Source organism: Phyllobates terribilis, unplaced genomic scaffold (assembly GCF_046119375.1).
Source record: "Phyllobates terribilis strain yellow unplaced genomic scaffold, ASM4611937v1 Scaffold_12__6_contigs__length_324123572, whole genome shotgun sequence".
In the NCBI taxonomy this organism is placed as follows: domain Eukaryota; kingdom Metazoa; phylum Chordata; class Amphibia; order Anura; family Dendrobatidae; genus Phyllobates; species Phyllobates terribilis.
The window spans coordinates 290,293,674-290,309,686 of NW_027362772.1; the positions used below are offsets into that span (position 1 = coordinate 290,293,674).

The following is a 16,013-nucleotide window of genomic DNA, read 5'->3' on the forward strand; positions in this document are numbered from 1 at the left end:
AAGGTCTCAATCTGCTCACTAATATTGGCATACTCTAAGATACGAGTTATTGCAGCCCGTAGTCGTCGAGCACTGACATCTGGATGAATAGGGTCAAAAGTAGGGATCACAGCATGTATGATCATTCTACAAGGAAGATTGCCAGATTTAGTCACCGCTATGTCCCCAACAGCTATCTGACCACGCAACTCAACAATGATTCAACTGTCAGTTTGAATAGTCGCCCCTCCTGCGCCCACTATAGCTCTAGCCACACCTCCCCTGTGCTCTAACCCAGGGTTGGCAGCATTAACAATAGCATCCGTTTCCATTGTCGTTATGTCACCCTTACCCACCACTAACAAGGTTCCCTCAGGAAGTTCTTTTTCAAAAATGGGTTGCCAATATTCAATCCCCTTTGTGCTTCCTGTGATGTTGGTGTCCCCCCCCCAGATTGAGCCCCTCCTTGATTCAGTGGCCACTGTTCCATACAGGTGTGCGCTCGGCTGCGAGAGAGGCTGTGAGGTACTGGGAATAGAGTTAAGTAGACTGCGTTAGAATGCTGTTGTAGTGGAAGTGTTGGGAGGAGAGGTCGCTGCTTGAAGTAGCTCATGTGGACGTGCGGCTGAGTTGCCAATGGAAGTGACAGTGGAAAGGGTCGGTTCTGGGGATGATCCAGGTGGGAGAATAGTTGGGCTGACGATGAGAGTGTTAGGTGAAAGGGTCGGTGGCCCACTGGACACCGTTGTGACAGGGAACATGGGTAAAACCTGTTCACTTCCCGAAGGAGTATAGTACTGGCCATTAGTGGCCATTACTGGGTAAAAAGGATCTGGTCTTGTGGTGTGTAGCATTGGCCTAGTATGTTCACCACCGAAAGTCGTGTGTATATTCCTGGATTGTGCCACACTCGATTTAGCCAGATCTATGTCAGTTACATGATGATATGGCTCAGTTTGTATGATCTGGGGCAACGTTCCAAGATGGCTGCCACCGGAGGCAGCACATGTGCCATCCACAAAATGGCTGCCGCCAGAAGGAGCACATGTGCCATCCACAAAATGGCCACCACCAGAAAGAGCACTTTTGCCATCCACAAAATGGCCGCCGCCAGAAGGAGCACATGTGCCATCCACAAAATGGCCACCGCCAGAAGGAGCACATTTGCCATCCACAAAATGGCTGCCGCCAGAAGAAGCACATGTGCCATCCACAAAATGGTCACCACCAGAAAGAACACTTTTGCGATCCACAAAATGGCTGCTGCCAGAAGGAGCACATTTGCCATCCACAAAATGGCCACCACCAGAAGGAGCACATATGCCATCCACAAAATGGCCGCCGCCAGAAGGAGCACATGTGCCATCCACAAAATGGCCACCGCCAGAAGGAGCACATTTGCCATCCGAAAAATGGCTGCCGTCAGAAGGAGCACATTTGCCATCCACAAAATGGTTGCCGCCAGAAGCAGCACACTTGCCATCCACAAAATGGCCACCAGAAGGAGCACATGTGCCATCCACAAAATGGCTGCCGCCAGAAGGAGCACATGGCAATGTGCCACCATCACCACCATTATACGGCGGTGGCCGCTCACAGGATACATTTTTGTAATACACATACTGTAACTCAAAACTCTGTCCTTCTTTTTCCTTTCCTCTTCTACACAATTTTCTCTATACAAACTTTCAGAGACTCTTTCCCATGCCCTAGCAGTAGACAACAATCCATTATCTTCTAGAGGACCTTTTCTCTCTTTTAAGAGAGTCTTCCTCTCCAGGAGCTGTAACCTCACCCCTTCTGGCATTCCACACAACTTCATAAGCTTTTTACATTGTTTAACTTGACTTTTCCCTTCACGAGTCGCGACTAATGCACACGGGTTTAACTTCCCATCTGAATTTGGCTTAGTGCCAATACGACAAAACTGCATTAATTTCTCCATCTTTCTCTATATAGACCAATATAACAAACACAAAACAAACAATAAGATGGGGGAGAATGACTCAAACCTGATATTCTAAAGAAAAAACTGAGTCTGCAGCACACTTTCTATCCGTCTCAGTCCTGCCATATGGTCCCTGTCTGATTTCCGTATATATACAGTACAGACCAAAAGTTTGGACACACCTTCTCTTTTAAAGATTTTTCTGTATTTTCATGACTATGAAAATTGTACATTCACATTGAAGGCATCAAAACTATGAATTAACACATGTGGAATTATATACTTAACAAAAAAGTGTGAAATAACTGAAAATATGTCTTATATTCTAGGTTCTTCAAAGTGGCCACCTTTTGCTTTGATGACTGCTTTGCACACTCTTGGCATTCTCTTGATGAGCTTCAAGAGGTAGTCATCAAAGCAAAAGGTGGCTACTTTGAAGAACCTAGAATATAAGACATATTTTCAGTTGTTTCACACTTTTTTGTTAAGTATATAATTCCACGTGTGTTAATGCATAGTTTTGATGCCTTCAGTGTGAATGTACAATTTTCATAGTCATGAAAATACAGAAAAATCTTTAAATGAGAAGCTGTGTCCAAACTTTTGGTCTGTACTGTATATACTTACCATCTGTCGGCCCGCGCATCGCTCCTGCTTGGTTCCCGGCACTTGCAGTGAGTTGAAGGACCTGCGCTGACGTCAGAGTCATGTGACGGGTCACGTGACGCTGACGTCGGCAGGTCTTTCAATTCAAAGTTGCCGGCAGCCGGGAGAACGGAGTGTAAAGCAGGACAGCGCGGGCCATCGGAGGTAAGTATATACACTCTCTCGGGTCACACTATTTAAATCCATGCTGTTTGCATGGATTTATATAGTGTGACCTAGTTGTCAAGCACTTTCCAGGTGATGCTAAAATCGCCTGGAAAGCGCTTGTCAATCTGCATGCGGAAACGCATGTGAATCCGCATGTGGATCCGCATGTATTCTGCAGGAAAAACGCATGCACAATCTGCATGCGTTTTTTCTGCCAGGGAGATGCAGAAATGATGCAGAAATTTTCTGCTTCATTTCTGCATCGTGTGCACATACCCTAAGTCTAGTATGTATTTTTCTTTACAGAGAACATGGCTCGTGCAAAGGAAGATTTATTGGGAGAAGAGACCCTGCCTAAATCTCGTAAAATCCTACTTAACAGCAACGATAAACCAAATGATGGGACGATATATGAGATGTACCACGGAACCACATTGGAGTCGGCCATTCAAATTATTCAGAATGGATTTAGGAGATCAAGTGACGGCATGTTAGGGTCGGGTGTCTATGTCACCAGAGATAGAGAGAAAGCCAAATGGTATCCCAAGGGAGACAAACGAGATCAAGTCATCCTAAAGCTGAGAGTGAATGTGGGAAAAGTAAAGATGATCGATCACCAAGACCATCCACTGCAGAAACCGTGGCACAAAGAAGGGTATGATACCGCCTGGGTGCCTGCGTACTGTGGCATGGTTGAAAGTGGATTAGAGGAAGATTGTATTTATGACCCGAAAAGGATCAAAGTTATAGGAACCGCAAAATCTCCACCAAAAATGTCCAAATACCTGACTCTGCATATTAAAAGGTAGTGATCGCTCAGTGACGAAATATAAAGTATACAGCACATATACACTATGTCTGCCAGGATCTACAGGGGGCGGGTGAAAAAGGTATTAAACACATCACCAATTTTCTAAGTAAATATATTTCCTGCCACTTAGTGAAAAATAATATCGGCCGGTTCACCCTATGGCTGATAAAAAGGAGTCTGATTACGAAGGTGCCACACAAGAAATATCTCATGATGGGTAAAACCAATGAGCTGTCTCAAGACCTTCGCAGCCTTATTGTTGTAAAACATGCTGATGGCATTAGTTACAGAAGAATTTGTAAACTACTGAATGATCCAGTGAGCACTGTTGATGCCATAATACAGAAGTGGAAAAAACATAATTTCACCATAAACCGGCCACGACCAGGTGCAAACCGCTCAAAACTGAATAACAGGAAAAAAATTACATGTGGGGTGAAATAGTGAAAAATATGCAATTTTGAGATATAATTGACATTTTTACCATTTTTTATTGTATTTTTAAGGGGGCGCAACTTCCAGCTTCCCACTTTATACTTTATAGGTTAAATAATTGTATATTTTGATAGATTGGAATTTTATCAATACTGCGATACTAAATATTCATATTTATTTATTTTTTAGCAAGTGAAAAATAGTTCATATTTTTAAACACTTTTTTAATATTTCTAAAACGTTATATTTTTATTTTATATCTTTATATGTTAGTTCCCTTAGGGGACTTTGACCTAATTTAATTACTTGTTTTATTGACAGCAATACTACTATAATATTATTTACTACTAATGTAATAATATACTGCAATACTACTTTTCCACCTTTAATGTTACCCATAATCTGTACAAATTCACTGAGAAACAAACTGATACTTTTTATTTCCCCCCTCAAAATAATATCAAAAACTAAAACAATGCTGTTGCATAAGTGTGAATACCCTCTTATAATTGAGATTGTGGTTGTGTTCAGAATCAGATAATCACAGTAGTTGTCAATATACGGCTGCCGTCATTTACAACAATTCTGATTAACTTCATATAAAGTTTAGTTGTTCTAGCAGGCTTTTCCTGACATTTTCTTAGCTGCTCTTTACAGCAAAAACCACAGCCTATAAACAGCTGACAACACAGCAAAGTGATCTCATTGTTGAAAGTTATTGATTAGGAGGAGGATACAATTTTTTTTAAGGTATTGGATATACAATGGACACTGGGAAGATGATCATCAAGAAGTGGATTAAATTTGGCACAACAATGACATTACCTAAAACTGCACGTCCCTCAAAATTTAATGAAAAGAGAAAAGGTTAATTAGTCCCAGAGAATGCCAAGAGGCCTACAGCAACAATTCCCACAAGTACTGTTTGTGAACTTCACATGTCTGGCCTGTGGTGTAGAGGGGCAATAAGGAATCCTTTCCTTACAAAGAAAAACATCCATGCCTGGCTATGTTTTGCCAAAGCGTACATCAAGTCTGACAAAAGAATATGGAAAAATCTGAACATTTTGGCCGTAATTCCAAAAGGTATGTTTGGTGCAAAGACAACACTGTGCATCACTAAAAGAACACCACACCCATAGTGAAGCATGGTGGAGGAAGCATTGAACTTTGGGGCTGTTTTTCAGCAGCTGGAACAGGAGCTTAAATTAAGGTAGAGGGAAATATGAACAGTTCCAAATATCAGTCAATTTTGCAATAAATCCTTCAGGCCTCTGCTAAAAAGCTGAAGAGGAATTTCACCTTTCAGCACAACGACCCTAAGCAATCTCCAAATCAACAAAAGAATGGCTTCACTAGATGATGATCAGAGTTTTGGAATGGCCCAACCAAAGCCCAGACCCGAGTACAATGGAAAAATCTGTGGGTGACCTGAAGAGGGCGCTGTACACAGGAGATGCCCCACGAATCTGACAGATGTGGAGCTACTGTAAGGAAGAGTGGGCAAAGATCACCAATTCAAGATGTGCTGTGCTGCTCCGACCCCAAAAGACTTAATTGTGTCCAAAATTCAAGTATTAGTGTAAGGATGTGCAGTGAGTAATGCAACCAAATTATTTTAGTTCTTTATTTTCCTTTTTCCTGCCAAAAGAAATCACTGTGTTTTTCTATTGACTTGTATAGATTATGGACAACTTTAAAGGTGGAGAATGATTTGAAATGCTTCTTCTTGGCATGATTATTTATATCCAGTGTAAAGTAAAAATCATGGGCTTCTTAAGAGGACTGACATGGAAACAATGGGGGCTTTCAGACTTCCCCCAGACAATATAACAACTCATCTGCACCCCACAATCGAATCACAGGGGAAAAGTAATGGGAGGTTCTACACGCACTCCAATGATTAGGCCGCTTCAATGGAACTGTCAGCGATTGACAGTAGCTTTTAAAGGGTTAAACAGCAGCAATCGGAACTAGCTCCAATTGCTGCTTTTACAGAAAGATACCGGCTGTATAACACATCTCTTGAGCCCGCTCAAACCATGAACACATATCGGGAAGGGGGTGACAGACACTGCGGTGGCATCCATCAGCTGCCTGCCGGGAATCATGCACACGTGCTATTCTGATTGGTAGGGCATGTGTACCATTCCCACTGAGCATGCAGAGCTATCAGATGACACCTGCCGGGTGTGCACAGCCCAAGAACACCGCGTCAGCAGTTCTTCACGTCCCGAAGTTCTGAAGTGCGAAGACTTGGATAATCCATGCTTGCAGGTTTAGAAATAACCATTTTATTCAAATGTATTTCAGTTCACAACAAAAGAAAATCGAGAAACTGATCCAGACATTGAAATTATCATTCAACATCGAAGCATCAGGTATAATAATGATAATGACATGGTTTTAGACTCAAAAGGGTTCCAAGGAATCGTATGCTCTTCTCTAAAACACAATGTGGTTTTTCCACATTAGAGGTGATGACACATCACTACATTAGGCCAACACCTTCATATCAGTAGGGGTCTATCCAGGGCTGGGACAACTTATATTGATGCCTTAAGCAGATGAGGCCAATGATGCCTCCTGCCCTCTAGAAAAGTAATGACTCAGAGAGTAAAGTAACAAGACCCATAACACACTCATTCTCTCCAGATGGTAACACACTTGCATGACCAATTACACTAGAATTGTTCGCTTTTTCACTCAAAAAAATATCAGCAAAAAATGAAAATTAGTTATCCTTTAGAAGTGTGACTTAACAGGGGGTGCAATTTCACAGTTAGAGATAGGAGCGACTCATTCTTTGCAGACTGTTTACGCAATACCATAGACCAATGGTGATATTCATCCTTGTCATCCTATACTTTAATTGTCAAACCCAAGGATTGTCATGAAAACGAATATAGCTCAACTATAATGTGGGCCATTTGGTTTCAATTAAGGTGTCCAGCACTTGAAAGATATGTTATTGAAAACTAAACAAAACACAAAGGAATCCGTCTGATGGCATTTGCATTTGTCTACCGGGCAAATACAGTTTACGCCAAAACTTCCTTACTGAGGCTCAAGCGCAAGTGTGACTCTTGTTTAAGACTATAGTGCGTGATACTATCTGCTGAAACTCTATATATAAGCCTACATCTCCTCTCTGGTATAGAGAGCTGATAACAAACACTGATCATTATAATGCCTGCAATAATTAATATCCAGCTTCCATTAGGCTCTAAATGTAATAAAATCCCTAGACCCACCATCAGTACATGAATACATCACAAGAACCATCGTCAGTACATTAATACAGGACCAAAACCACCATCAGTACATGAATGCATCACCAGAACTACAATCAGTACATGAATACATGACTAGAAACACCATTATGACATGAATACAGCACCAGAACCACCATCAGCGCAGGAATACAGCACCAGAACCATCATCAGTACATGAATACATCACCAGAACTACAATCAGTACATGAATGCATCAACTGAAGCACCATAGATACATAAATACACCACCATCAATGCATGAATACATCACGAGAACCAACATAAATACATGTATACATCATGAAGCATCATTAGTACATGATTATAAGAACAAAGTTTATTACAGTGACCAATTGCAAAGTCATATCAGCCTTATAGACCTTTGAATCTCATGAAACTACAACTTCCAATATGTCCTTAAAAATAGTAAAGATATGCTGGGAGTTCTTGCTGCCATCCATCATCAGACTTAGGACCATAGTACTGATTAGACACAGTCAATATCAAAAATAAACATTTACAATCCCAATTCCAAAAACATGAGGACAAATCTCAACTTTTTTTTGGAATTTGGGCTATACATCCAGGTACCTTACATGTGACCTCTCCTCTGATTGGAGTAGTTCTCATGTCTGTCGCCTTCATCTTGTTCAGATGCCATGATAACTTTGCATGACCACAGCTTGTCTCTGCAGATTTTCCTCTTCTCCGGTCTTCTGCTGCACAACCTGGCACAATGCCCTTAAAAATAACAATGTCATTATAATTTTCCTGAATAAAGATAGATTCCTATGCTTTTTTCCTGAATATATCATTGCCCCTCATGTCCCTGATGATATCCCTCTTATGGTTCTAGCCTCCAGACTGTCTGCCCTTATGAACAATATCCGCTACACTGTCCACTCTTTTTAGCTATAACTGCCAAATTGTCTGCCCTTATAAACTATAACCACCACATTATCTGATCTTATTAGAAATAATCACCACACAGTTCAACCTTATGAACTATAACTGCCACACTATGTGCCCTTATAAACTAGAACCACTACACTGTCCGTCTCTCTGAACCATGACCTACACACTGTTCCCTTCTCTACACTTCCCACCCCCCCTCGCTGCCTCCATCATCACAGCGTGCCAATGCAATGCTACCACCTCTCAATACTTTGCACACACTTCATGCTGAACCCTCTTTACACTCTGCGCTCATACTGTCCCCCATGCTGCCCTCTCCAAATTGTGCTCCCTCCTGACAGTCCCTCCCATGATGCTCTCTCTTGAATCTCTGGCTCCTATGAGTGCTTAACTTTTCTGCCATGTTTGACACCTCGTGGTGCTTACAAGGCATCAGCACTGTGATAAGGTGTTGTAGTGATGTTAGCAGCGTGATGGGGTGACCTCATCATACCGCTGCACATTGGGGTAGGGAACTGATTGCTTAAAGTATACAGGGGGTGACAGCCGGGGCGCCCCAGCTGTCACTATGCTGAAAGCTGATGGATGGTGTCAGGCGGCCGTAGCCCGCAGGCTCCCCAAGTAATATATATATATTTTCATTAGCATGTCCCCAGAGAGGAATGAGGGCCATAGACAGATGTCTACGTCTACCTAACCATCGTCCCAGCCCAGGGTCTGTCTGTTGATGCATCCAAAGCTCATTAGGAATAAATCTTAACTAGTGCTGCAGTTCCTTTGCAGTATTTTCCTATACACATTGATATGCAAACCACTTGATGCAATAAACTACAATGAAACCTAATCGTGCACATTGGGTAGTTGTGGGAAATTCTGTGCTGTATCATTTTGATCTCTGTAAGGTCCGACAGGGAAATGTATGGTTAATTGGTCTTGTTTATGTTTTTAATTTATGGTAAGGTGCAAAGTCCTAGGGTGGTTTAGCAGATCATCCTACACAGAGATGTTGGAAGGAATGCAGGTTTATAAAAAAGACAATTCCATAAGTTTATGGCCAAAGAGGCAACAAGTTTGATTGTTACAATGTGTTACAAGAATCAATGAGCTTTGTGGGTTCAACAACCTCACAAGAGCCAATAACAGGAGTGCAGAAATGTACAGAGTTGGCATACACAGAGTGGGATGACACCTGTTAGACTTTACTAGCAGTTGTCATCTGCTGGCAATCTCTTCAGCAGCTCCTTCATCACTCTATCATAGCCTTTGTGTCACTGTCCATGCAGCAAAGCACACTGTGACAATTCTGGTGCAGCCCATGCAACAGAATGGGGGATATATATATATATATACAGTCATATGAAAAAGTTTGGGCACCCCTATTAATCTTAAGCTTAATGTTTTATAAAAATTAGTGTTTTTGCAACAGCTATTTCCGTTTGATATATGTAATAACTGTTGGACACAGTAATGTTTCTGCCTTGAAATGAGGTTTATTGTACTAACAGAAAATGTGCAATCTGCATTCAAACAAAATTTGACAGGTGCATAAGTATGGGCACCCTTATCATTTTCTTGTTTTAAATACTCCTACCTACTTTTTACTGACTTACTAACGCACTTTTTTTTGTTTTGTAACCTCAATGAGCTTTGAACTTCATAGCCAGGTGTATGCAATCATGAGAAAAGCTACTTAAAGTGGCCACTTGCAAGTTGTTCTCCTGTTTGAATCTCCTCTGAAGAGTGGCATCATGGGCTCCTCAAAACAACTGTCAAATGATCTGAAAACAAAGATTATTCAACATAGTTGTTCAGGGGAAGGATACAAAAAGCTGTCTCAGAGATTTAACCTGTCAGTTTCCACTGTGAGGAACATAGTAAGGAAATGGAAGAACACAGGGACAGTTCTTGTTAAGGCTAGAAGTGGCAGGCCAAGAAAAACATCAGAGAGGCAGAGAAGAAGAATGGTGAGATCAGTCAAGGACAATCCACAGACCACCTCCAGAGAGCTGCAGCATCAACTTGCTGCAGATGGTGTCACTGTGCATCGGTCAACTATACAACGCACTTTGCACAAGGAGAAGCTGTATGGGAGAGTGATGCAAAAGAAGCCGTTTCTGCAAGCACGCCACAAACAGAGTCGGCTGAGGTATGCAAAAGCACATTTGGAGAAGCCAATTTCTTTTTGGAAGAAGGTCCTGTGGACTGATGAAACCAAGATTGAGTTGTTTGGTCATACAAAAAGGCGTTATGCATGGCAGCAAAAGCACACAGCATTCCAAGAAAAACACTTGCTACCCACAGTAAAATTTGATGGAGGTTCCATCATGCTTTGGGGCTGTGTGGCCAATGCCGGTACTGGGAATCTTGTTAAAGTTGAGGGGCGCATGGATTCCACTCAGTATCAGCAGATTCTTGACAATAATGTTCAAGAATCAGTGATAAAGTTGAAGTTACACAGAGGATGGATCTTTCAGAAAGACAATTATCCAAAACACCGTTCCAAATCTACTCAGGCATTCATGCAGAGGAACAATTACAATGTTCTGGAATGGCAATCCCAGTCCCCAGACCTGAATATCATTGAACATCTGTGGGATCATTTGAAGAGGGCTGTCCATGCTCGGCGACCATCAAACTTAACTGAACTGGAATTGTTTTGTAAAGAGGAATGGTCAAAAATACCTTCATCCAGGATCCAGGAAATCATTAAAAGCTACAGGAAGCGACTAGAGGCTGTTATTTTTGCAAAAGGAGGATCTACTAAATATTAATGTCACTTTTCTGGTGAGGTGCCCATACTTATGCACCTGTCAAATTTTGTTTGAATGCAGATTGCACATTTTCTGTTAGTACAAAAAACCTCATTTCAAGGCAGAAACATTACTGTGTCCAACAGTTATTACATATATCAAACTGAAATAGCTGTTGCAAAAACACCAATTTTTATAAAACATTAAGCTTAAGATTAATAGGGGTGCCCAAACTTTTTCATATAACTGTATATATATATTATATATATACAGTTGTGATCAAAAGTTTACATACCCCAGCAGAATTTTTCCTTTCTTGGCCTTGTTTCAGAGAATATGAATGATAACAAAATTGGTTGGTTGAAGCCATTTATTGTCAAACTACTGTGTTTTCTCTTTTTAAATCTTAATGACAACCAAAAACATTCAAATGACCTTGATAAAAAGTTCACATACCCTGGTAATTTTGGCCTGAAAACATGCACAGAATTTGACACAAATGGGTTTGAATGGCTGCTAAAGGTAACATCCTCACCTGTGACCTGTTTGCTTGTAATCAGTGGGTATGCATAAAAGCTGAGTGAGCTTCTGGGATCCAGAAAGACTCTTGCATCTTTCATCCAGCCACTGATGTTTCTGGATTGTGAGTCATGGGGAAAGCAAAACAATTGTCAACAGATTTACGGGAAAAGGTAGTTGAAAAAATTTTTACATTTCTGTTTTTTTTTTCAGTCAAGATGGGGTGCAGAATGTACTTTAATGAGAAAAAAAAATGAACTTTAGAATTTACCAAATGGCTGCAATGAAACAAAGAGTGAAAAATTTAAAGGGGTCTGAATACTTTCTGTACCCACTGTATATGGGGCCCCCACTGTATATGGGGCCCAGGACAAGGGATATACAGTATATACCGGGGTGGGGAATATATATACCAGGATGAGGGATAAATTTATACCATGATGGGGCCATGATAAGGGAGATAAATACCAGAATAGAGGATATATATGCCAGGATGGGGGGGCCCCGGTCATAGTCTTGCTCCGGGGCCCATCGAACTATAGTTATGCCACTGTCAGCCACATACATACAGTGGTGGCCAAAAGTATTGGCACCCCTGCAATTCTGTCAGATAATACTCAGTTTCTTCCTGAAAATGATTGCAATCACAAATTCTTTGGTATTATTATCTTCATTTAATTTGCTTGCAAGGAAAAAACACAAAAGACCAGAGAACATTCTTCCAAAACATTTTAGGCTTTCTCAGGTAAGTTTTGGCAAACTCCAGCCTGGCTTTTTTAGGTCTCGGAGTAAGAAGTGGGGTCTTCCTGGGTATCCTACCATACAGTCCCTTTTCATTCAGACGCTGACGGATAGTACGGGTTGACACTGTTGTACCCTCTGACTGCAGGGCAGATTGAACTTGTTTGGATGTTAGTCGAGGTTCTTTATCTACCATCTGCACAATCTTGCGTTGAAATCTCTCGTCAATTTTTCTTTTCCGTCCACATCTAGGGAGGTTAGCCACAGTGCCATGGGCTTTAAACTTCTTGATGACACTGCGCACGGAAGACACAGGAACATTCAGGTCTTTGGAGATGGACTTGTAGCCTTGAGATTGCTCATGCTTCCTCACAATTTGGTTTCTCAAGTCCTCAGACAGTTCTTTGGTCTTCTTTCTTTTCTCCATGCTCAATGTGGTACACACAAGGACACAGGACAGAGGTTGAGTCAACTTTAATCCATGTTAACTGGCTGCAAGTGTGATTTAGTTATTGCCAACACCTGTTAGGTGCCACAGATAAGTTACAGGTGCTGTTAATTACACGAATTAGAGAAGCATCACATGATTTTTCAAACAGTGCCAATACTTTTGTCCACCCCCTTTTTTAGGTTTGGTGTGGAATTATATCCAATTTGGCTTTAGGACAATTCTTTTTGTGTTTTTTCATTGAAGGCAAATTAAATGAAGATAATAATACCAAAGAATTTGTGATTGCAATCATTTTCAGGAAGAAACTGAGTATTATCTGACAGAATTGCAGGGGTGCCAATACTTTTGGCCACCACTGTAAATGGTATTGATAAACATTAATACAGCAATTAATGTATGTTCGTAACTGAAAATGGTGTATTAAATGGGGGACGAGGGAGTGGACAGTCCAGCGAGCAGCCCCCTCCTGGCTTCTCTCCCCCTGACTCGGCCTGATTGACAGGTCTCTGACTATTTCTTATATGTATATATCCGGAGCTTCAGTTGCAGATTCTGTTGTTTTGATGCTTTTTCCTACGAAATAACAGATGTCTCAGTCCCCCCTAATAGATTAATATTGTGCATCACTTGTAGGGCTCAGCTCTGTGCTTTTTTCTCCATCTATATAATGAAATATAAGACGTGCATGTGAAAGAGTCTTAGTGAAACACAGTAATTTACACTACAAGTCTAACACATATTTTCCTTTACAGAGAACATGGCCAGAGAAATTGATGAAAAATTATGGCAAGAAGAGACCCTGCCTTATTTTCGTAAAATCTTACTTTGCAGCGGTGATAAGCCAAATGACGGGACGATATATGAGATGTACCACGGAACCAATTTGGAGTCAGCCATACTAATTATTCAGAATGGATTTAAAAGATCAAATGATGATAACATGTTAGGGTCCGGTGTCTATGTCAGCAGAGATAGAGAGAAAGCCGCACGGTATCCATTAGTAGGAAAACGATATCAGGTCATCCTGAAGCTTAGAGTGAATGTGGGAAAAGTAAAGAAGATCGACCGCCAAGGTCATCCACTGCCGAAAACGTGGCACGAAGAAGGGTATGACACCGCCTGGGTGCCTGAGGACATGGTTGAAAGTGGATTAGAGGAAGATTGTACTGTATATGGGACCCAAAAAGGATCAAAGTTATAGGAACCGCGAAATCTCCAGCCTATACAACCAAACTTCTGAATCATCTTATTAAGATGTATAGAAAGTGATCGCTCGCTCCCAAAATATACACAGCGCATGCTGTATATGTTACGTCTGCCAGACTCTGTGTGTGTAATAGTGTGTAATACTGTTATATAGTCAATAAAAAACTTGTAATCTATTTTAATCATTATAATTAATATGATCATCACCAAAGAAATTAGTCACCTGCCCCTTAGATCCTGCTATAGGCTTAACAAAGTCTATGTGTTTTTTCTGGATTGTTCCTTTAATGCCCTTGGATCATTGATAATATGTGAAGGTTTGTAGGACAACTACTATATGGGAACATCCCCTAATGTAGCAAATAATAATTCAGGCAGTGTAAACATAATGGATTGCGATATTTAATATTAATAATGGCCATTATGCTCTGCACATAGGATACCAGTCACTTAGAATATAATTGGCAGCTGTATACTGCATTATTATAATATTCTATGTATGTATATATGAAGCTGGAAACTTCTTTTGAGGCAGGAGTCTCTTATCCCCTTGCTCAGTAACAGAGGTTTCTTACATAGCCCCACTGCTGGGAGTAAATTAACTTTTTTCCTCCTGGCAGCCTCTGGCTTTCAGTCATAAGGGCGACATCAGGAAACCGCAGGCAAGAAGGTGAACTGCAGGAAACCGCAGGCAGGCAGAAGACATCAGTAAACCGCAGGTGAGCAGGTGAACATCAGGTAACCGCAGGCAAGTATGTGGAGTGCAGGAAAGTGCAGGAGGACTGAGGACGTCAGGAAGTCGCAGGCAGGTAGTGCAATGGTGGAAACCGCAGGTAGGTAGCAAATAACACTCTGGGATAACGGGGAAGTCAGCTACCAAGGAAGCCGCACACAGCCAAGAAGAAGTCTTGAAAACCACAAGTGAATACAGAGAAGAGGTCCAGGTAGCCGACAGAACTCCAGAGTCACAAGAAGCCACAGACAAGTAGGTAGAGGCACTAGAAGCTGCTCATCTACAAGAGCCAGGCTGCTGTGCACACAAACTGCAAGTCAGTCACAGATTCAATACCAAGGCCCGGGTGTCTGTCTTAGGAGCCCTTAAATAGGCCCAGGTAATTAATCACATGGAAGGACGCCAGGCTACCTGAAAAGCCCTACGTGGAGCACAACAAAGTTCAACAGACCGGGGCAGATGGAGCAGAGCAGGACCAGGGATATCTTGACCAGGGATAAGTATGAAACAATTGGATTAACAATTGGCTCAGAAATCGTAAACAAAAGGGTGGTTACTAATGGAACACACTCTGTTTTGATCACAGTTAACAGTGGGGTACCACAGGGGTCAGTATTGGGCCCTCTTCTTTTTAACATATCTATTAATGACCTCTTGTAGGGGGCATACGGAGTTGAATTTCAATATTTAGAAATCATATTAAACTCTGCTGGGTAATCAACACAGAGGAAAATAATTAAATATTACAGAGGAATTTATATTAGCTGGAGAATTCAACTGAGAAATGTCAACTGATGTTTAATGTAGATAAATGTAAGGTCATGTACTTAAGCATAGAAAATAAAATGTACAATTATGTACTAAATTGTAATACACTGAGTAAAACTGTCACTGAAAAAGACTTGGGTGTATGAGCGAATCGCAAACTCCATTTTAGTGATTAGTGTCAGGCAGCTGTTGCTAAAGCAAGTAAAATAATAGGATGCATTAAAAGAGTTTTGCTTCTATACAAGTCACTAGTGTGGCGACACCTAGACACTATGTACAATTTTGGTCTCCGGTGTATAAGAAGAACATAGCTGAACTAGAGCAACCAAGGTTATTAAGGGAATGGGTACACTGCCATACCAAGACAGGTTATAAAATGGGGGTTGTTTGGGAAAAGAAGGCTTAAGGGTGATTTTTTTTACAATATATAAATATATGAGGGAACAGTACAGAGATCTTTCTAGTGATCTTTTTACACTTAGGTCTGCGACGAGGACAAGGTGGCATCCTCTACCTCCACAGGAAAGAAACTTTAATTATAATCACAGATGCATATGTGGCACCCCAGGGGTCTGGTTTCCACAGTAACAAGCAATGTTATGTCTGAGAGCAGGTGGGAGGTCTCTTGGCCAGGGATCCTGTGCATGCCACACCTCCTGCCCAGTCTTG

General features: G+C 41.3%; 1 protein-coding gene across 4 annotated transcripts in view; it reads left to right on the forward strand.

Annotated features, from left to right (window-relative positions):
* LOC141172699 (uncharacterized) overlaps window positions 1-15,357 on the forward strand; it is an 86,188-nt gene extending 70,831 nt beyond the window's left edge. The window contains exons 2-4 of one of the 4 annotated variants that reach the window (XM_073657145.1): window positions 3,047-3,545; window positions 6,300-6,367; window positions 13,390-15,357. In XM_073657145.1, coding sequence (XP_073513246.1) covers window positions 3,047-3,545; window positions 6,300-6,367; window positions 13,390-13,838 — 1,016 coding nt within the window. In that variant the 3' untranslated portion in view covers window positions 13,839-15,357. The remainder of the gene's footprint in view (window positions 1-3,046; window positions 3,546-6,299; window positions 6,368-13,389) is intronic. The other 3 variants (XR_012252521.1, XM_073657144.1, XR_012252522.1) reach the window with 3 other exon arrangements.
* The last annotated feature ends 656 nt before the right edge of the window (window positions 15,358-16,013 follow it).